Genomic DNA, 22,423 nt, shown 5'->3' on the forward strand with positions numbered 1-22,423 from the left:
TGCTGCTGTCACGCTGTGCAAAGCCAGCGCAGCACCCTGACCTCCACACTCGCCTCGGAACAAGCAGACGTTTGCCCGCGGCGTTGCTTCAGTAACGGGGCCGGGTTAACGTCGCCGGGTTAACGTCGCCTCGTCTGCCTGCAGCTCTCGTTCGTGCAGGTTTTTACGTCCTGCTGGAGCCAGGATGGTTCTCTGGAGCTTACACAGCTTATTTATAGTTTTAATTAGCGCAGTAAAAAAAGAGAGCCTCTGTGATTTATTTTTTTTTATGGTGGGGTTGGTAATTTGGAAAACAGCGGGGACGGGAAGATGCATTGCTGGGTGCCCGATAGCTGAGCCAGCTGTGAGGATGAGGAGGGTCCCCAGGGGTCCTGCTGCTGCGACACGCTGCTTTCTTTTGCAGCTACAGGGAAATAGCTCTTCTACTCAAGCACCAATAAATTCTTTATTTCCCTCCCAGCCTGAAGATGGTTATTTTCATGCTCGCCTGAGCCTTCCTCAGCAGGATTTGGCTCTCACCATCCTTGGTGCCGCCTCGGGAGGCTGAGCAGCAGCAGGCAGCTTTCCTGCCCTGCCTGCCCCGGGCCCCTCACCTCTGTCCCGACTCCTGCCTGCCCAGCCCCATCACGATTAAGCACAGAGATGCCTTTTGGTATTTGTCCTGCCAGGGCAGCTGCCTGCAGTGAAGTCTCCACTGTGCCCGTGGCACAAACACTCTCCTGCTGCCTGGACTCAGCAGAATCCCACACTGCCCACGAGCGCTCCCCAGTTCACCCTCCTGCTGCGGCTCCCTGCGCCTTGAGCCCTGATTTTGGGGGGTGAGCAGGATTAAGCTCTCGTCAGGGATGGGAAATGACACACCTGGGCCAAAGATGAGAGACGCTTGAAATGCCACGGACCTCTGCTGCAGGGCTCGGCAACGTTCAGGGGTGGATTGTCCGGAGAATCTAATTAGGAATGAGCAGGCCCTCCCGAGCCGTAATACGCCAAGTAATTAAGTGATTAGTATTGATCGTTGGAATGCCTAATGAGCAGTTATCACTGAATGATTAATTAATCCAATCAAAAGAGTAATAAAAATTCTGCAGGTGTGATTATATCTTATATTCAATGCGCAAGGGCAGTGAGATCTCTCCCCGTGGTGCCTGTCTCGCGTTTATATCCCAGGCACATGGAGGACCTGCCACCAGAGATGCTCGTATTACCGCCCCGCTCCCACAGCCTGGGCTGCCCCTGTGCAAGGGGTCTCTCCCCTCCCCAGAAATCTCCCGGCACTGCCAGGCCAGGCTCCCGGCAGCCGGCAGGCATCCAGAGCTGCTCTGCGTGGCACAGAGGTGAGGAAGGTGGTCCCCCAGGAGCTGTCAGCATCCAGTAGATGCTGAAAGCAGTCGATGCTTGATGTCCTCCCTGGGAATCTTTCATTCACTCCCTTGATTAAGTCGCTTCAGTTTCTCCTGGGTCACTCAGCCCACGAAAGCCCTGCTAATCTCTGCTAAACCCACAGTGTGCGGCACGCTCGCCTCTGATCACTTCCCAGCCATGCGGTGGCTCTGCAGGCACATCCCGGAGAGCACTGTGCCCTTGAAACACGGGAGCTCTCAGGGCACCCACAGCCCTGTAATGGTCATTTACTGGCCCATAATATTTACCCAATTACATGATAACGTCATTCACTACTGAATAAATTACCTTGCCAGCTAGTGCTAACAGCAAAGTACAGAGCAGCCCTGACTTGTGAGCGAGGACCTCCACCCACCCATCCCTTCGTCCCCTCCAGAGCACCCCTTGCCACCCACCTTCCTCTGGGTGGGATGTCAGTGGTGGGTGACAGCCGGGCACGGTGTGGCCCAACGTCATCGCCCGCAGTGCCCAGAGCCGCTGCTTGGCAGGGGTGTGCAAGACCCAGAACCGAAAGCGGGGCACGTGCTCACCCCCTGCTCATGCTCTCCCCTCTCCAAGCAGTGCCGTCAGGATCAGTCCCGTGCCCACAAACCAGAGGGATTTCTGTCCCGGGGGCTGTGATGACACCCGGTGTTCGCAGGCGCTGCCGCAGCTCAGGAGATGACGGATCCGGGCTCTAATGCTCTTTTCTGTGCATCCTTTAAGGATTTGAGGCTGATCGCCCGCGCTTCCTGCATGGCAGCCACAGCTGGCTCCGCACAACGCTGTCAGCTGCCTCGGCCTGCCTGACGGGCCCTGATGGGGCTGAGCGCAGCGGTTATAATTAGAAATGCTAATCAGCTCTTGTGTTTCTGGCTTGACAGCCCTGCCACCCCCAGCACAATCTTCCCTCCAGTCTGTGCTATGCTCGCCCCCTCCGCTTCCTTTCCAAATCCCTGCTACTTGTAATTAAGCACTATGGAATTGGGGGGGAGGTCAAAAGCTGGGGCTGCTGGTGCTCCTTGCATGCTTTGGGCCAGGTGTGCAGCCGCTGCAGAGCTCCTGGCTTGCTGGGGACGGTTTGGGGGTCTCACCCTCCATTTACCACCAGCCCCCTGGATGGGGGACACCCCAGGGACACCCCTGCCCCTTGCCGAGAGCCGCGGCACTGAACCATGGGGTGTAAAAGGGGCAGCCCGAGGGCTCCGCTGCAGGCAGCGCCAGGGTTAAAGGCAAAGGGTGGTGGCTGTGGCCAGGAGCCCTGCGGCTCTGCCAGCCCAGCGGCTCTGGAAGGGGAGCCGCTCTCATTAGGATTTCTGTCATGTGCCAACCAGGGGTTCTTCCCAGCTGAGGAGAAAAAGGAGCTTGCAAAGGAGCATGGACAAGGAGGCTGAGCAAGCAGATCCCTGCACAGGCTTAGCTGGTTAAGGAGTTATTCATCGTCACGGCTTGCGGTAGGAGACACAACCGGGGGATTCCTCCCTCGTTGGTGCCCGCAGACAGCCCCTGCCAGCCCCCAGCCCCTCCGCACAGCTCCCCCCCCCTCCCCAAGCCAGAGCACTCCTGTTGCTGCGAGAGCCAGGACATGGCTTTCTCCCTGGGCATTTGGCTCCCAAAGTCTGGCTTGGCAGGGGGGTCTTTCCGTGGAAGCAGGCACGGGGCTCAGCTGGCCCCAGAGGAGACAGAGGTGTGCAGGCAGGATGAGCAGCCCCGGCCGCGGTGTGCGGACACACAAAGTCCAGTGTGTTCCGAGAGGGACAGCATCCAAACGCGCTGGCTCGCAGCCGGCCATTCAGCGCTCTTCTCCCTGGCAAACAAGAGCCGGTGGCAGTATGGCGTGGCACAGACCAGGCAAAGGCTGGAGGTCCCAAGCCCCACCAGTGCCGTTCAGATGCTCACAGACACCCCTGCAACCTCCTGGGGTCGTGCCCAGCGTGCTGCTGTGTTACCAAGGGGTCGGGCTCTCCCAGCCGATATCTGAACCGCATCGAGTAACTCACGGCATTGGTACAACACAGCTGCACCAACATGGAGCAGGAAATTAATTTTATTCAGAGCTGCAGCCTGCATGGCCATCTGAGCTGTGAAATATCGCAGCATCTCTAAGTGGTGCTGTGCTGGGAGAACGCATACACAGCTTTTGGGTTTTTAAGTCAGCCTTCATCTTCCAGGTGTTCCCTGTTTATTAACCTCAGGTGGCTGCAGGAGAGAGGCTCCAGTTTGGAGGCTTGATGTGCCAAAGAGCAAGGGTTTTCAAGAAGGCAGCGGCTACCTGAGCAAAGGAGACCCCCCCCTCACCTCCTCTGCCCAGGACCCCCACACATGGCCACGCTTCACCTGGGGCAGGCGCTTGCTCGCCACGGCATGTTACGGCACAGGCTGGTGGTACGCATGCGGGAAGCAGACAAGGGCTTCCCCCTCCTCCCCACACACTGAGCACCGCGATTTCTGTAGAAAGGGAAATAGGACAAACAAGGAGGTATCACAGAAAGGGGGGCCAGGAGGGACAGGGCATGATGGCTCCGGTGGTGACGGACTCGTGAAAAGGCTCTGGCAGTACAGGCAGATGACTAGGAAAGCTCCAGGGCAAGTGGGATTGGATTCATCATGACTAATTGACTCCCTCCAGTGCTGCGGTACAGGTTTCACGCATCGTGTGAGCGAGGTCCCGAGCATCCAGGAATTAATGAGGGTCTGACCCTGTCTGTGCAGCCACTTGAGTTTTTCCAGTGCAGACAGCTGGCTTAAGAGGCCCCTTTATTCTTTACATATCAGATCAATCGGGATGGTTATAATCTAGTCCTTGTGAAAGCTTGGAGCAGACTTTGCTGCCCAGCTAGCTCAAGGGGAAAAAAAGCAAGCAAGAGGGAGAGGTCATGATGATCTATTGATTGAGCAGACAGCGGTGCTGCTCCCAGAGATGGCTTTTGCAGCGAACTCGCCCGGGACAGTTTGCCTCTATATCTCTCACTAATGCTGCTCCATTGATCTTCCGTGACAGGTGGCAACTACAAGATTTTTTTAGCTGGAGTCATTAAGAGGCATTAATCAATAACAGGGGAAACAGAGAAACTGTTTGTTTCATGGAGACATATTCCCCGTGTGGATTTTAGCCCGCTGAGGTGCACATGTTTTATTTCCAGTGTCCAGGGAGGCCTGCCAGGAAAAGAATTCACCTTGTGCTGGACTCTGGCACTTGGAGGAGATCCTGAGCCAGTTGCAACACACTGGCAGCTCCAGCCAGACTGTGCAATGAGAGGGACCAGCTGGGGAGTTCATGGCATCCAATTCCAGGTACCCCAGCATCCTACCTGGCACCCCAAATCGCCCAGACCCTCTGTTCCCACACAAGTACCCCAGGAAGAGCTGAGTTCTAATTTCGCATGTCCAAAGCGCTGGGTACTGGTTTTACATCGTGCTTGTGCTAAATCCAGTTGCCGCCTGGCAGTGGTGTGATGGGTCCCAGCAGCTTGCTCAGGGATCCAGCCCTACGTTTGAGCTCAGGCCCTGCCCGGTGGCTCAGCTGGAGTTATTTGCAAGAGAAACGGTCTTTGTGCTGGAAGTGCCCCAGGCTGCATCCCTCCCTCCCGCCCTTCCCGAACGGTGTCAGTACATTTCCATTGCTCTGAGGTGGCAACACCCATTTTTCTTCTCCATGCAGCTCCTGTGCTCAGCCCCAGCAAGTGTCTGTGCAGGTGCTGGCGCCTATTTTCCCTTGGAGACCCAGAGAAGGAAGCTGGAAACGTGCTTGGGAGCAGGACGGGATCGCCTTCAAAGGTGACTGCAACAAGAGGCAGTGGTACCAGCTGCTCACCGCAAGCGGTGGGTGCTGTTGTAGGCAGAGCAGCCCTGGGGCAAGCTCGGGCTGTGGAGGTGCTGTGGGCTCCCACATGGGCTGACTCCAGCTTGGGGAATAGCCTGTGACACAGAAGCTGTGCTGATATTTCATTGCACTTGCGGTCTTAGCCCAAAAACCTTTTAGTACTGGTGCATAGCAAGGTGCTGGCACACCCTGTGCCACCGCACTGGCAGGTCTGGCAACATGGGAACACCACAGGGCATGCTGCTTGCTGCCTGTGTACTGGAGGGAGCACGGGGTGAGAGCATGGCTTTTGCTAACAGGACCTGCACCAAGCAGGTACCAAGTGATGCTTCAGAGTAAGGGAAACGCCCTTTTGGAGGTGGGGATGGAGATCCCAACGGAGATTGGCTTCCCTTTCCTCTCTGGCACACATCTCGCCTTGATTCCCAAAGCCCCAGTCTCCCACTACTCCAGCTCTCACGGGCCACTGCGTAGTGGTAATTACTGCAGCTCCCTGGGGAAACGGGATCTTCATCTTTGCTGTAATTACAGCTACACCTCCACAGCAAAGGGATCAAAGGCAGCAGGAGAGGAGGGGATGAGGAGATTGCCATCTCAGAAGCAGGTTGCACTGGCGGTGCATGCAGCAGGCACACTCAGGCACACGCTGGCTGTAAGCACCTGACAGAGTCACAGCCCTGAAAAGACACACACACAGAGAGCTCAGCACCATCACCTGAATCTAGCCCAGATGGGGCAAGTTATAGTGCTGTCGGCTGGTGGCTCCCTAGATGAGAGTCTCTGATGTGGGAGATACAGCAAACCCCTCTTCAGTCCCAGGTTGCCCATCAAGAGAAGCCCTTGGTTAACAGTTTTGCCTTCCCTGTTCAGTCCATCAGCCTCCAGGTCATCCACCCAGCCCCTTCCATGAGCACAAAATCCATTAGAAACAACCTGATTTCCTTTATTTACACATGATGTTTGGGAAAAAGCCTAATACTATTGCATCTGGAAAAAAAAAGTAATTCCAATTTTACAGCCTTGGGCCTGGAGGAGCTCAAGTACTGCAGCCAGACGAGATGCTGTTTCCCAGGCTGTGTCCTGTGCTTGGTACGCTCTCATTTTACTCAGAGCCTTGCGTGGGACGGATGGTGCAAATGTCTTGCAGAGAACATCAGGTGCAGGGGGATTTCCAGTCTTGGTGTACAAATGCAAATGCAACAGTAAGATCTTGCAGCCTCATGTTTTCACTGCCTCCTGTTTTTGGCAAAGTCTGACAGGAGAAAAAAATTAAAACCAGTGCTGGGGGGCACAGTGGGGTGTAAGCCCTAGCAGTAATCCTTGATGGATGGTGCATTGACTCTGCAAACACCCATCTCCAGCCTCACTGACAGCCAGAGGAGCAGTGCCCTGGCACTCAATGGGGCTGCTTGTGTGGTGGTCCTCATGTGGATAAGCATTGTGCTAAATCAGCCTTGTATCTTACGTGGATTTAAATAATTGATTGATTTTTTCAAGGCAGAGGTAAGACAAGCTCAGAGAAAGCAAATCTGCAAAAAGCATAGCTGAGGAATAGGTTTAGGTGTGTTAGGAGTGGCAGGGCTGGGTGTCCCAAGGCACCTGCAGAGCACAGGGACGTTTGCTACGGGGCTGGCAGGGGCTGCGTGGGGCCTGAAACCTGCAAAACGCTCCAGTCCCTGTCGAACAGGACCATAAAACCACAGCCGGCTGGAGAGAACATCTGAGCAGATAACACAGTTACTTTCTCAGAAGAGTCACTTGTAGGTGAGTGAAGATTACAGGAAGGAAGGCTCTGATTATCTAATAGACTTTTACAATATGTTTTCTCTCTTCATTGTGTGTTCCCAGACTCAGACTCCCTCAGGCTCTTTCTCTTTCCAGTGACCAGTGGAGGCTGTGCACGCAGAAGCCCAGCACCAGGGCAGTTTAGCAATCTCATGCTTCTGGTTTTCGTGCAACCCTGTTGCTACGTAGTCCTGAGGGTTACTGCAGCGCTCACATACAAACCACACTGAGTTAACAGCCTGGTTCCTCCCCAAGTGTTTACTCTGTTGTCACCAGAGCACTGACGTGTTATTACTTACACGCACAGCAACTAAAGGGATGTGATCACGGGGCAGCAGGAGCAAACGCAGCAGTTGGGGGTCAGTCTGAAGCTCTGCCTGTGCAAGTGTAGGTTTGGCTGTGGGCTTCCATGCCACCCACATGAGGAGTGGCAGGAGGGCTTCACCTCCCATGCACTGGTGCCCTTCTAGGCTGAAACAAGTGAGAGGGAAATGGGGTTCACCCACATCCTTTGCACAAACTGCTCTTAGCCGCCATCCTTGCCTTGCCGAGCAGCCTCCAGCAGGCCCTGCTGTGCACAGCAGTAGATACAGCACAGCCCAGGTCAGACCTCTTCGCTGTCTTTGCCAGGGCAACGCTTTCAGGAGAAGATTTCAGTGATGCCATCCTACTGGTGTCAGCCCTTAGGGCAGCCTTGCTTACAGATGCAAAGATGGTCCTGGATACCAGTCTGTAGCCCCGGCTATGTGGGAGCAAGGTATAGCAGCGTAACTACATCCATATCTGATCCTGGGCTCTTTTGTGTACCCCGAGCTACGCAGAGGTGAGACTCAGTGACACCAGGCTCTGAGACATCTGTCAAAGTCAGCTGCTAGTTGAGACAGGTAAAGAGGGAAGAGAATGGATCAGTAGATGGATGGATAGACTGACAGAGGTCTGGAAGAAGTTATATCAGACGCGTGGATCATCTTACTGTCCCCAAGTCCCTGCCAATCGAGGCTGCTTTGCAGCACCCAGCAGGAGGGGTTGCTGTCTAGGCACTTAAGCAATCCAGGTCTTCGTGCCACCTGCACTATCAGCCCTTCCTGGGAGGGCTCACAAGCCATGCACATGCGTGCCTTGACGTGGCCAAGAACGAAGAAGCCTGGCTGGTTGCTTCCTCCTCCCCCTGCTTTTAATGTCACCAAACCCAGCTGCTGCTTTCAACACATGTCCCTTGGCAGGAGGCGAAGAGAAGCAGGCCGCCGGGTAGAGCTGCCAAAGACGCCGTGGGAAGTCAAGGGCAGACGCACGGTGAGGCAGCGGGGAGCGAGATGCTGCTCTGCAGACAGACTCAGCCCTCCTTCGGCACAGCCTGTGCCTCCCGGGGGGTCCTCACCGAGCACCCACCCGCCTGGCCTTGAGCCTCCCGCTGCTCTACAACCTGCTCAGACCTGCTTGGCGATGCCAGGCAATGGCCACGTCTCTCCTTCCTTCCTACCCCGCTGAGTGCTTTTGCTCTCTTCCCTTCTCCGCTCACCTTCTCCCTGCATGCGTGGGAGATATTCTCCCTGGCTCCATTTCTTTTCCAGTCAGAAGACAGTCATCAAAAGTGAGGTCACATGTTGTTTCCAAAGGAAGCAATAAGTTAAGACAAATAAAAGATAAAAAACACAGCCAGATTATTATAAGACATCATAAAACTAAGGCCAAGGGTAATGCTCTCAGCTTTATGGCTTTTCATGGACCCAGCCACAGAAATCCCACCATCAGCGATGCTGTGTGGACCCTTCTGCTCACTGTGCTTTGCTGTTAGCAATCTTTTACCTTTTCGAGGTAGTTTTTTAAGGCAGCTTTTCAAGGTCCCCGCTGAGGGTGCTGGAAGATACTGGGTGCCACACGCACCCTCAACAGGCAGCGCCTGCTGTGGAGAATTTACTGCCTGCTCGGTGCTGGCTGGGTGCTTGCCCCTGCCAGTGTTTCTGGACCCCGCTCAGCTACCCTACCTGCAGGGTACACTTGCAACACATCTAAATAATTCAGTCAGTAGTTTAAATATGCAAAACATGCAGCACAATCCAGTAAGCTGGGTTTTTTTTAAAAGAATTCGGAACTGCTTCGTTCTGGTTGCTGGAGTTTGGGACGGCAGGGAAGGGGTTGCCTTTGCCTCTGCCCAAAACCAGCCATGTTTCAGGGGTGATGACGCAATCCCTGTTGCGTTACGCAGCACACTGAGGCTCACAGGCCCCTCTTCCATCAGGCAGTTTGTTATGATAATGTTAATGCACCGGGTGTCGTCATCTGGCAGCATAACCGCTTGCCTTATGAAATAACTCAGCGTGACAGCTCTGCTTGCTAGCAGGCAGGCCCATGTCTGGCTTCTAATCTGGCATCAGAAATCACTCCTCTTCCTTGAGATACAGACTAATATTAAACATTTCATCTGCAATACTCCAGCTAATCTGTTGGAGAGCGTGGGGAGAAGGGATTTACAGCCAGCCTCCTTCAGAAGCCCACACATGAAGCAAACACACAACTGCCATCCCCACCACGCCATCTCTGCTAATGCCGTTTGCCGTCGGCACTGTGGCCGTGCTGGGATTCGCAATTCAGTTTCCTAATGTCAGCTGGCGTTTGTGAGTTGAGCAGATCGGCTTGCACGATGCCCCAGTGACAGATCACCAGTGACTTTCTTCCCGTGTCAACAAAAGTGAAAGTCACGAGGATAACGCAGTATTGCTCCGGGCCAGCGTATGTTCAGCTGAAAAGGTCTCGGTGAGTTCCCAGGCATATGCTGGCTGGCACGGCACTGGAGCAAGGCTTTCTGAACAGCCTGCACGACACAGGCCAGAGGGATTAATCTAATGCTGTGTCGAGATGCTAATACAATAAGGGTTCTTTGTGGCATTAGCAGGCATCATGAGACCAGCTCTGAGATGTCATTGCCTGGCAGCTGTAGGGAGTGCCGATCTTGAGCTCTCCAGCAGAGAAGGAGCTTGTCTCCTGCTTCAAGCATTAAAGCTGCCGAGGGTCAGTGAAAATCCAGTGAGCTCCCCTCCGTTTTGGTGACAGCTCATTTGGGAACAGCCGCTACCTCTGTTGTTGAGTTTAGGGAGAGCCGAGGGAACCAGGGTTATTTGGAAATGGACAATCACTTTTTCTTGAGTTTTCCAGAAGCTGCAAAGCTGTGGATGCCAAGAGGATGCTCGGGACCACAGCACCAGGGTCACATCTTAGCCCGGTGAAGTCACCGCCACCCGCGGGACTGGGGTTTTGCTATAAAAAGTGTTGCAAAACCTGCTGAGGCCAGTGAAACAGTTTGTCAGTTCCAGCAGACACGCTTTCATCTCCCCTGCCAGCTTCACGCCCACAAAGCTGTTGGGCCTGATCCTGCCTAACCCCAGCGCCAGTGGGGAAAGCTCCATCCTGCTCAGCACATTTGTGCTGGTGGAAAACCAGCATCAAGCACCAGTGGAGAATGCGGGCGAGACGAGGGGCAGGGAGATGTGGCGAGTGGGGATCTGTCACAAAGATTCGCAACTGACCCATGCTGACCTCGGTCAGCTGTGAATTTTCGTGACAGACCCAAAGACCCCATACCATGCCATGAAGGGCACCCGAAACCACCACGTAATGCCAAGAGGGCACCCGAAACCCCCACACCATGCGATGAGGGGACCCAAAGACCCCACATGGCACTACGAGGGACCCCCAAAGACCCCATATGACACTATGAGGGACCCAAAGACCCTACATGGCACCATGAGGGGACCCAAAGTCCTCCTCAGCAGGCCACGAGGGACTAAAAGCCCCCACACAGCATCATGAACAGACCTAAAGCCCCTACACCACGCCGTGAGGGTCCCAAAAACCCCACATAGTGCCATCAGGGACCCAAACACCCCCCCCCCCGGCACCACGAGGGGACCCCAAAGACCTTACATGGCACCATGAGGGGACCCAAAGTCCTCCTCAGCAGGCCACAAGGGACTAAAAGCCCCCCCACAGCATCATGAACAGACCTAAAGCCCCTACACCACGCCGTGAGGGGACCCAAAGTCCTCCTCAGCAGGCCATGAGGGACTAAAAGCCCGCACATAGCATCATGAACAGACCTAAAGCCCCTACACCACGCCGTGAGGGTCCCAAAAACCCCACATAGTGCCATCAGGGACCCCAACACCCCCCACAGGGCACCATGAGGGGACCCCAAAGACCTTCCATGGCACCATGAGGGGAGCGAAACCGCCCCCATGGCATCAGAAGGGGGGACGCCCCCCCCCCCAGGGCTCCATGAGGGGACCAAAAGCCCTCCTCACCGTGCCATGCGGGCACCCGAGACCCACATAGCACCATGAGGGGAGCCCCCCATGTCTCCACAAGATCCCGGCCCGCCCTGAGGAGACCGGCCCGCCCTGAGGGGAGCGGCGGGGCGGCGGCGGGCGGGGCGGGCTGGGCTGTCCGCGCCGCCCACATAAAGGCGGGGGTAGCTCCACGCCGTTCGAGTGCGGCGGCTTCTTCGTCTCGGTCGTTTACCTCCGTCTCGGGCGGGTTTGTGCGGTCTCGGCGATCGGCGGCATGGAGCTGGGGTGGTTGTTGTGGGGTGCGGGGGTGCTGCTGCTGCTTCACGTCCTGATGGAGCTCAGCCCCGCCGTCAACTTCGCGCTGCGCATCGGCTTCTACTGCCTGCTGTGCGTCGTCGGCTCGGCGCTGGCGGCGCCCGTCTGCCTCCTCGTCAACGGCGGCCGAACCGTCAAGAACATGAGGTGAGGAGGGGGTGGCCGAGGCGACGTGGGGGGGAGCCAGCCCCGCCGACACGGGGCGGGGGGACACACACACACACGGGTGTCATAGCAGGGCCCAAGGTGAAACACAAACTGGGGAGATCGGTTTCAGTCCCAGCCTCTGGAGCGGGGGGGGGGGGCTGATGGTGGCCCCCTTTACCTCAGGGCTGTGACAGACCCTCAGGTGGCTGCTCTGGTGGCAGCAGGGTTGCCTTTTGGCTCATGGAGGGTGCTGGGGGGGCTGCTCTGGCGCAGAGCTGGGCCCTCACCTTCAGGGAGACCTGTTTGGGGATGAGTGCCCTTCAGAGGGGCCTGGAAGGTGTGAGGATGGTGGCAAGCAGCCATGCTCCAGGGGCTGGCTGGGTTTTGGGGGAAGTCGCACGACAGCGGTGTTTGTTTGGGTTTGGTGGTGGTGTTTTTTTTTTTTTTTTACCCTTCCAGAAGCAGAGGCTGTGCCAGCAGGGCTGCCCGCTGGCAGACGGTGTTTAATATTCTGCCCTCGGCCTGGTGCAGGGAGCACAGCGGCCATGCAGCCGCCCCGGGCATGCTTGTTGCTGTCAGGCCTTGCTGCCTGTGTCCTCTGACAGGATGCCTGGGGCGGTGGCTGAGGAGCTGCTGGAGAAAAGCAGCTCTTCTACATGCGAAGGTGCATTTTAAGGGCAGAGCCGGCACTTCTGCTGGCAGCACAGGAGAACTTGGGCTCTTTGCTTTGCTCTCCCGTAGGCAGCTTTTTACCTACTCTAACCATCTGTGTCTAGGCCAGGTTATATGGGTGTGGTGGAAAGGGGAGCCCTGTTGCCTTTATACATCCTTTTGGATCAAAGGTTGGGCAGCGTCTCAGCTGGTGGAGCTGGACTTTGTTTTGCAGTGTGACTCTTGCAGGCAGGACTCAGGGTGGAGTGAGCGGGCACAGGGTACTGATGTGCTGCCTTGTGGGCTCAGCCCTGCCTGCCCAAGCTGATGGTCTGCGATCCACTCTGGTGCTGTGGCCCCAGGCACTGAAAACAACAGTCTGTCTCCAGCTTTGGTTGCCTTGGCTCGCTCAGGAGCAGCTTTCTAATGCACAGCCAGCTTTGCAGCTGGGAGAATTTATGATGTCAGTTATAGAGGCATTCTTTTTTTTCTTTTTCCTACCCCTAAAACTTTGTAAATCTCCTGTAAACTTAAAGGAATTCTTTGGGAGCAAGAACTCCTTGCACTGGACATCTCCTCATGTTGAAACTCAGAGCTGAATTTTGGCCAGAACCACCCTTTTCCTGTAACTTAAGCCCATCGTTTCCATGTACTGGCACGGGTTGATGATCCTGGTCATGTATCCCAGCCCTTGGGAGGTCTGTGGCTGAGGTGATCCAGTGAGCTCCTTTCTACAACATCCCAGTCTGCTTATTCTGGCTTGGGAAAGGGGGTTGGAGCAGAGCACGTGCTGGTGGACAGACAGTGATAACAGCGTCGCTGCCTGGTGCAGAACACCCTGTCCTTGCTGTGCTCCTGGCTCCAGTGCCAAGCTGGTGTGACTTGGAAGAGGTTGCCCTCTGTGTCTGATAGAGCTGTTTATCTAGCGGCAAAACCTCTCGCAAGAGCTTCCAATCTGGTAAGCACACTTCGTTAATCCTTGAAAATCAGAGGATCCTAAAAAGGCCTTTGTCACAGGCTGTGGAGCAGAGCACATGAAGCTGTGGGCTGTTGGCTTTCGGACTCAGGCTGTTACGGATGCACTGAAAAGGCACGTTCCCTCTCATTTTTTCTACTCTCTCCTTGTGTCTGGCAAGAAGTGCATCAGATTTACAGCTCTCTGCAGCTGTGACTGCACCAAGTCAGGATCGTTCATACCAGCAGAGAAGCTGCTTGCAGGGTTGGAGGGGAGTAGGACCCATCTGCTTAACCCTGTGGATGACGTGGCCAGCTCAGCAGGGCTGCCAGTCACCCGGTGGTTCTTCACTTGCTCTAAGCTCTGCCCCTTTGCCTCTTTCAGTGGCTCAGGCCACATCTTGTGCAAGGAAACGCCTGCTCCTTACTGGCAGGAGGAAGTTGGATGGTTGGTCTTGAGTAATGTGTAACCAGCCTCTCCCGGCAGCTACTGAGCAGTGTGACTTCCAGAGCAGTGACCTCTTTTTTGGTTGGCAGTCAGAAGGGAGGAGAAGTGGGATTTAGGTCAGTCTGGTGGCATGGCATCCCCCATGACCTCACCGATTTATGTCACCCTGCCTCGCCTTACCTGCCCCCTCATCTCTTCACCCGGACTGCACTCCTCTAACCTTAGTGCAGGCCCATGGTGCTTGGGGGCTCTGCGGCCTGTGCACCTCCCCGTGTCCTTTCCCTGAGTGTGGCTCTAACCTTTGCAGCAAGTTTGAATGCTGAGGGACTGATAGCAGCAGTATCACTCAGCTGTGTCACCTGCGGACATTGGCCTGGCCTGAACTCTAGCTTCAAAGCCAGCGCCTGGACCGTCTGCATGGTGGGACACCCCACGGAGCTATGAACCCTGCTGTGGGTAGGAGCATGCTGGAGAAAGTTGTGTTGACAGAGGTGTGTGGTTGAAGATGGCAGGTGTGGGGATACTTCTGGAGAGCAGATGCTGGGAGCTGCTGCCAAGCCAGGATGAGATGCTGGCCAGGTGCTCATCTCCCACCCTGGGTGACAGGGGTGCTTTCCAGGCTGATGGTGCTACACAGCTCTCTGGCTGGATGCTGTGGTGGGGGAGAAGCTGATACTGTCCCTCAGTCTCCTCCTGCAAGGAGGAAGGCTCCATCCCCTGTCTGCCAGGGAGAAGGTGGGCCCTGAGGCAAGGCATCCAGATCCTTGCCAGAGGGCAGGTCAGCTCCTGAATCTGCTCTTGGGGAGAACAGAGCAGAGCTGGTGGCTGCTTCTGGGATCTTTGTTCATGTGCACGCTCCTCTGCCTCCTATCCTGGCAAATGGCTGCTCCCCTGCCCAAAATAGCCCCTGTGTGCTGCCAGCTTCTGGCTGTGTCCTTTGGCCCAGTTGGAGGGTCCCCAGCTCCCACCTGTCTGGGGGTGGCACAGATGGGCCCTGCTCCCATGGGCTGGCAGGGTCTGGGCTGGTGAGCCTGGGCTGGCTGTGCTCAGCAAGGGCACAGCAACCTGCTTGATGCATTGGCAGGGCTGAGTGGAGCTGCTGGTGTCTTCTGCCAGCTGGGCCCCCCAGCCCTCGGCACAGGGGAAGAAAGCTGTGAGCTCTGTGAACAGACCTGTAGATCCACTGGGGAAGTGAACTGACAGGCAGAAGCTATCTGCTTGCAGGTGGGTTTGCCAGGGGCACCTAGCCTCTGCCAAGCTACGTGGGGAGCATCCTGTTTGCTGCTTGCATCCTTGCATTGTAAAGGGAAGTGTTTTTCACTTTCATTCTCCTCTGTTCTTGGAATCCCCTGGGGTAACAGCACCCCGTGTTTGTTTGTATCATTAAGCAGCATCTTCTGGCAGTGCAAGGAGCAGAATTGGCGGAGTCTTCCTTGGGTGACAGGTATGCAGGCTAATACCCATGTGCTGGGGAGTGGCACCTCCTAGGAGAAATGTTTGAAAAACTTGCAGGGCTCTGCTGATTTCAGGAAGAAAACATTGGTAACATCAGAGCAGACTACAGCCATGGCATAGGGGGAAGCAAACAGCACTAAATGCCAGAAGCTGGCAGCCCACAGGGGCAGCAGGAGGAGTGGTCCTTGATCCAGTGTTGAAACCAGTGTCCATCCCTCCTGGATGTTGGAGGGCTTCCAGTTTGCCCTCTGTTTGCAGGGCTCTTGCAGCTGCACTAGGCTGGACTTGCCTCTTCTGAAGAGCCTGTAGTGAGCCTGGTTGAGAGCTGATGCTGTCAGCTTGAAGGAAGCATGGACTGTCGAGTCTGGCTGTACTGGCCTCAAAGTTGCAATCAGCTTCCCCCAGGCTTCCTGTAAAATTCCCACACTGGGAGTGGACAGGGCTTAGCATGCAACTGATGCACCTCGTGCACATGAGACCATGCAGAGGACACACCTGGGTGGACCACAGGGCAAATGAGACTGGATGTTCCCTCTCACAGAGCTCTTGTCTGCTTCCACCCACCCTGGGTATAGCAGACCCTGTGGCTTCCCTGCCCTGCTGCTGACTGCTCTTCTCTTCTGCAGAATCATCAAAACTGTGGTCAAGACCTTCAAGTATTTCTTTGGCGTGAGGTTTGAGGTGAAGGGACTGGAGAACTTTGAGATGGAGGGCCCTGCTATCATTGTGTCCAACCACCAGAGCATCCTCGACATGATGGGTGAGGAGCTGGTGGGAGGGAGGGAGCAGTTCTCTTGCTCACCATCAGAGAAATCCTGCTCATATCTCCTGGCCAGGCAGCCCCCTGCCCTGGCCAGTCTGTGCTACTGAGCCAGCTGGTCCAGCTTTCTCTGTCAGTGCTGGTTGCAGGAAGGGTCTCCCCTCACTCTGAGCTATCACATCCCTGTGCAACACCCCAGGTACTGCTCAGCTTCAGGTGCTTCTCAGCTGCCTTTTACATCCCTGCCTCACTGATAGCCTGGCTGGCCTAGCATGTATGTCAGTGTGCCTGGTGGCCCTGCTGGGCACCCTGGGGCCAAGGAGCAAGCTGCCTCTTGAGGGGTCTTGCTATGACCTGCAGCCACCCTGCCCCTGTAATTCTGCTGTGTGCCAAGTCTCCTTCTGCTCTGTTGATGGCAGCAGAAGCCAGCAGAGAAACAAGGCACTGGCCTGACCCTGGTACTCTCCTCCACACCCCACACTGTGTTTCTTGTCCCATCTGAGTGCAGGTGGGGGGGTGACTGCTGGGTCTCACCCTCTGTTGTCACGTTAGGGCTGATGGAGGTCCTGCCTGACGATTGTGTCCAGGTGGGCAAGAAGGAGCTGATGTATGCTGGAACTGTGGGGCTCATCATCTACCTCGGTGGTGTCATCTTCATCAACAGGAAGAGCACAACCAGCGCCAAGATGGTGATGGCAGAGGTGGCCAAGACTATGGCAGCTGACAAAGTGAGTGTGACTGTGGGGCTTGGCGGGGTGGCATGTGTCTGGGTGTCCTGGGGTGGCATGGGGGGATGTGGAACTCCTGGTGCTGGCTCACCTGGAGTTACAGCCACCTGCAGCTCTTGGCAAGGCTGGCTGGTGGCTCAGCCAGCAGGAAGGGAGCACTGCAAATGGACTGCTGGAGCAGAGCCTTATCTCCCCATGTGCAGGTGAAGGTGTGGGTGTACCCAGAGGGCACAAGGAACTGCACTGGGGATCTGCTGCCATTCAAGAAAGGAGCATTTCACCTGGCTGTCCAGGCACAGGTAACAGCGCTTTGCTCCTGCTTGGGGACCCTGAATGCTTTTGCAGTGGCACTGTAGACTGGCCATGCAGTGGTACGGTTTATTTGCTCTCAAGTGAGCTGTGCTCCCAGCTGACAGCTGAGCTCCTCAGCCAAACCACCATTAGGTGTCATAAGTGCTGCCCAGCAGGAGCCTCTTCCATGCCCTGCAGGAGTGACTTGACTCCTGTGGACGAATGGCTGCAGACAGTGGAGAAGCTGCCTCTCGTCCTCTCTCCTGACTGCCCCAGCACTGCCTTCCCAGGGTCCCATCTGGAGGGCAGAGTGTGGGGGACAGGCACACTTGACCCCTTAGCTCTAGGCTTTGCAGGCAGCCGCCTGGCAGTGTGGTGGTGCAGTGTCTGTGACCTGCTCCTGGGAGCACAGCTGCAGCACAGAGCTTGCTTCTGGCAGGGAGCCCCATGGGCGCTGCACTTTGTGAGCTTGCCTGGTGAATCCTAAAGCTGTTGATGCATTTCTCAATCCCCCCAGTTGCAATAGTATAGTGTTGATTCAGAATTGTTAATGCTAGTGCTTTAGAACAATATCTGGGCTTGGTCTGTGTGGAAATAGCTGCTCCCTCCCAGACAGCCATATGGTGCTGCTTAAATGCCTTCTCCAAAATGACAAGATCCATGAGCAGTTAGTGGAGGAGCAGACAGACAGCTCCTTGGCTTCAGAGAGCTAGATCTCTCCGCACTCTTGAAGGAGCGGTGGTGCTTGCCTGGGCAGAGCTCCGGGGCAGTGTGCCAGGGATGCTGAAGACCTGGCTGCGCTACCTGGGCCCAGGTGGTTGCTGGAAGCTGGGCCACCCTGCTCGGCTCCCAGGTGCTGGGGACTAGGTGCTGGAGAGGTGGCTGGGAGGAGATGGGTGCCTTGCCTTCCTGTGCATGCTCTGCCTTGCTTCTCAGAACTAGGATGACTTGAGGCCTGAGGGGAAACTGCTTTCCCTAAAAGAGGTGCTATAGCAGGGATCCTGGAGAAGGGAGTAGGTGCCAGATCTCTTGCTGGGTTCAATTGGCCAAGCCCAGGGTGTAGCCTGCGTTGTACTATCCTCATTCCTGCCAGGATGATGCAACCAAAGCAGGAGCTGGCTGCTGCCAGAAGGAAGGGACAACAGTGGAAATGGTACCCACCTCTGCTAACCCTCCCCCTGAGTCACTGACTGTAAATTGTGTCTGTGTTATCAGCACTGAAATAATGACTCTGTGCCTGCCCTCCTGGCTGTGTCTCTGCCTGTCTGAAGCTTTCCTGGGAGCAACTGATTGCAGCTGGCGACTCCTTTTCTTAGAAGCTGAAGGCACACCAGCTAGCCTGCCCCAAACATGTGCTTGTACAGCATGGCAAGGCCTGTCAAAACAGGCATCCTCCAATGTTTGCAGGTCAGAAAATACCTGAGTTTTGAAGCCTGGCTTGGGATGAGAAGCCCTGAGAGCCAGTGCTGACCTGAGGCTGAAGTGTAACTTGGCCCTAGCGCCTTGAATGTCCCTGTGTCTTGAGTTGCTGGGGAGTGGTTTCAATCCCATTTGACTCCTGACTGTCCCAGCCTTTGGAATTGGGTCTTGCTTGTGGGGCTGTGTGTGCCCTCTATGTCTGAGAGCCAGGCCAGTTCAGCTGGGCTGCATGGGATTTGCTGCTTATCTCTGGCCTGCCCTGAGTTGCTCCTCTTCTTCCCCAAGGTTCCAGTGATCCCTGTGGTGTATTCCTCCTTCACAAGCTTCTATAACCCAAAGAAGAATCTATTTACATCAGGTACCAAAGAGCCTGAGGGTCTTTACAGTCACTCGGAGACAGGGTTGATGCCATACCCATGTGGAGATCTGGTTCACAAGGGTGTGGGAGGGAAGCGGAGCTAGGGTGAACAGGAGGAGTCTTTCTGGGAGATGTGTGGAGTCAGTTCAAAGCACTTGGCACCAGAGCCTGAGCTGGGTTAACTCTGGAAAGAATGTAATTAAGTACAGTGAGGGATGTTTTCATTAAAAATTGGATACCACCTCTCCTTCTCATAACTGGCACAGCCCAAGTCATTTGGTGAGGGCTTGGGGGAAGAAGCAAGCATGCTCTGCCTCCTGACCTTTCAAAGCCAGGACCTCTCTGCAAGCAAACCAAGGAAGCTGGTCATATCAAAGCTCTGAAGTCTGTCAGTACAAGTGCTGGGCAGAAAGTTGGCTTTCAGTCAACTTGGAGCAGTAACTCTCATTTCTAGAAGGAAGCCATGCTTGTCATGTTCCCTGCCTGAATGGCTGGAGCCAGCCAAAGGTAGGAGGGTTAGACAGAAGCAGATGGAGGGAGCATTGGGTGCAGGCTGTGCCTGGCATGGCCCTGGAGCTGAGTGGGTCCATGGTCCTGGGCTCCCCCTACTCTCTTGGCCAGCAGATGGGAGCAGAGCAGGGACACCGGCCTTGGAAAAGGGCAAGTTCTGGCTGGTCTGTCAGTTTGGGGCACAATGGATATACTCTGTTTGGTGCAGCTGTTCAAGGGCTGTGTCTAATCTCCAGAGCAATCTCTTACCCCTGAGACCAGTGCAGCCTCTGCCTGTGCTCCAGGGATGGATGCCTGAAGCCCTGTGGGGGGATGAGGGCTGTGTGGGGCCTGTCCAGGGCAGGGGGAGCAGGGGTCCTGGGAGGGCAGAGAATGGTGCTCCTGTGGCATGTGGGTTTCTCATAGGCTCTTCTCTTGTTCCCAGGCAAAATCAAGGTTGAGGTTCTGCCTGCAATAGAGACCAAAGGCCTGACATCAGGTGATGTCTCTGACCTCACTGACAGATGCTTCCGCACCATGAGGGAGACCCTCTTCAGGCTGTCAGGCTGTCCAAGTGAGGCAAAGGACTCATCCTAGATGCCTCTCCAGTGGCATCACCATGTGGTGGTGGCTGAAGGGACCTCTCTGTTGCCAAATACCGAAAGAACTTCTCTTCCTCTGCAGTGACTTCTAACTCTGGGAACACCATGGACTGGCACATGCAGGCTGTCGAGCCAGGGCTGAGTTTCCCCACTGAGTGGATTTCTCTTATGGGTTCATTATCTTGCAATGAAATATCTCCTTTTTCTAAATTTCTCAGGCATCAAACTTGTGCTACCAAAGGGCTGAATGACCAGAGAGGTGAGTTCCCACAGCTCAGGCAGCTAGTGTGGGGTGACAATGAAAACCTGGCTGGAGGCTGGGCTCTGCCTCATATGAGTGTCCCTGCACCTGTGTTCCTGTAGGCTCAGCTAGTGTTGGCCTGGCCCCGTGCTCTCCCAGTTGGAAACCACCAGGCAGCGGTTTGTATCTGCATGACCTTGGTGCTGCTCAAACAGGGCTGAGAATCAGATGAAAGTCCAGACTCTGGTTCTTTGGCAGCACTAGAGGTGTGGCATCCTCCCTGGAGCACTGCTATCCAGCATGGTGAAGCTCATGGGTGGTCTCTGGGGCAGGGCCTCTCTCCTTGAGAGACACCCTAGGGTCACAGCAGCATCTTGTACTGGGGCTCTGCATTGCCCAGGTACTCTCGAGCCAAGTCTCTTACTTCTGAAGGAAGCACCCAGGGCCAATAACCTCAGCTGGGCTGCAGATGGGAATGTGTGGGGCCAGTCAGCCTTATAGTGTCTCTTCAGGCTTGACTGCCTTGTCTGAACAAGTGTCCTTGCTCATTGAGGAGTGCAGCAATGGAGAGGGAAGCTGCAGTCTGACCAAGCCAGCATATATGGTCTGGGCAGAGTTTAGCTGAATGCTGTCCAGCCTTGCTGGTTTAGTCATCTTCTAAACAAAACCCCACACTTGTTTCTACCATTCAGAGCCACCAGCTTGATTTTAAAAACTGCACAGATCTGTCAGAGTCCTGGGCAAACCTGTCCTCATGTGTGATTTGTTTGTGGTATGCCTCTGGATGCCACGTGTGACATGTACCTGGGTTGGCTCAGAGCTTCCTTGGTGTCGGGAAACTGTGCTGCCAACTCCCTGCTGTGGTGGTGGTTCAGCCTGGTTGCAGCAGGCATGCTGGTGCCTACAGTACCCGTTGCAGATGCAAAGGGCTCTGTCATGCTCGTTTTGCCACTTGTCATGGTCAGCACTGGCCGAAAGATGGTGCCTATCTCGTGTATCTTTGCTGATCTCGGTGGAGCTGCTGCTCTGCAAGGCTTGTAAAACTCCTGCCGAGCCACAGGGTGGGTGAGCTGCAACTGTAACAGGGCTTGGAAGGCTTCAGCTCTCCCTTTGGGGGAAATGGACTCCTTTCCCTGTTCACATAAAGGGGTTTCCCCTGTGCTTTGGCGTGATGGACCAGCAGGGCTCCTGGATCCCTTGCTGGGAGCTGCAGAAGTGTTGATGCCCTCTGTGAAGAGCAAGGCTGGGTAAGGTCCATGGTTCCAGGGGGTAACCTTCACCTCCAGTTTGGGTTCAGGGAGGCTTTAGCTCTCCTTTTTGTGGTGCAGGGTGTATATAACCTTGAGATAAGCCATCTGGGCTACTCGGGTAACCAATGCAACTGGCTTTTGCAGCCTGTCTGGGGCTGCATTGGTGGAATTGCAGTCATATGGCATTTTAGTGTTAAAGCCTCAACTGGGAAAGGCAGGGAGTTCCTGTAGAGCCAGCGGTCCCCAACGGAGGGAGCCCTCGGGCTGAGCTAGTGCTGGTGGGGGCCAGGGGGCTTTATCAGAGGGGCCTTACAGTACAGACTCAGGGGTCAGACCCGCTGTGGGATGGGTTGGGGTGGGAGGATGGGAACCAAACCAGCACTGTGTAAGCAGCAGATAAAGGGCTGTCATGGAGGTTAAACCCAGGAGGGTCCTGGGAGGGCTCCTGGGGGGGATAACTATGTCTATGGAGTGATTCCTGCAGCATCCTTCCCTGGGAGGAGGAAGCAGTGCCTCTGTGTGCAGTTGTCTGCTGTTCACTTTTAATTGGGTTGAGAATAATGTTATGTGCTTTTTAAAAAAAAAAAGTACACCTTTGGTTATTTAAATAAAGGAGACTCCTGGTCTTGTGTGGGAGCTGGGGGAGGAGGGCTACTGCAGGAGGAAGAAGGGTGCTGACCCATCAGCTCTTGCAGGGGGTGGGTTTGGTGATAGAGGAGCAATGGCAGGTCCCTGTCCCCACCCTGTGCCCCACAGGCAGAAGGGCTGTGCTTCTGCACCCCAGCCTCACACTGAGCCACAGCCTGGCCTGAACTAGGAGGACAAATGCAGGCAGGGACCTGCCCAGGGGAAGAGGAGGGTGGTGCCCGTATAAATGGGAGCCCATGTCAAAGCAGGGCCCTGGAGCAACCACCGGCCCAGCCAATAACGATCCCACAGCCTCAGCGTGCGCAGCAGGAGGCTTTATTTTGGTACAAGCCCTGCAGCACCTTGTTGCCCACGTGGCTCTTCCTGCATCTCTGCTCTAGGCAAGGAGGAACGCGT

At 55.4% G+C, this 22,423-nt stretch overlaps 1 protein-coding gene and 1 long non-coding RNA gene across 3 annotated transcripts; one reads left to right on the forward strand and one right to left on the reverse strand.

Annotated features, from left to right (window-relative positions):
• Nucleotides 1-6,125: 6,125 nt before the first annotated feature.
• On the reverse strand, nt 6,126-11,097 carry LOC138682054 (uncharacterized). Its single transcript, XR_011322265.1, has 2 exons — nt 8,508-11,097; nt 6,126-6,455 (listed from the first exon to the last, which is right to left on the reverse strand). It is a non-coding gene; the product is annotated as an uncharacterized lncRNA (long non-coding RNA).
• A 330-nt stretch (nt 11,098-11,427) lies between these two features.
• On the forward strand, nt 11,428-20,098 carry AGPAT2 (1-acylglycerol-3-phosphate O-acyltransferase 2). Of its 2 annotated transcripts, XM_069771085.1 has the most exons (6): nt 11,444-11,733; nt 15,868-16,001; nt 16,554-16,729; nt 16,933-17,028; nt 18,725-18,797; nt 19,732-20,098. In XM_069771085.1, the coding sequence occupies exons 1-6, from the start codon at nt 11,546-11,548 to the stop codon at nt 19,881-19,883; spliced, it is 819 nt and encodes a 272-aa protein (XP_069627186.1). In that variant the 5' UTR covers nt 11,444-11,545; the 3' UTR covers nt 19,884-20,098. The 2 variants fall into 2 exon arrangements, with proteins under 2 accessions (XP_069627187.1, XP_069627186.1); XM_069771086.1 differs by lacking the exon at nt 16,933-17,028 and having other exon boundaries at nt 11,428-11,733.
• The last annotated feature ends 2,325 nt before the right edge of the window (nt 20,099-22,423 follow it).

The sequence above is a fragment of the Haliaeetus albicilla genome, chromosome 26 (genome assembly GCF_947461875.1).
Source record: "Haliaeetus albicilla chromosome 26, bHalAlb1.1, whole genome shotgun sequence".
NCBI classification, from domain to species: domain Eukaryota; kingdom Metazoa; phylum Chordata; class Aves; order Accipitriformes; family Accipitridae; genus Haliaeetus; species Haliaeetus albicilla.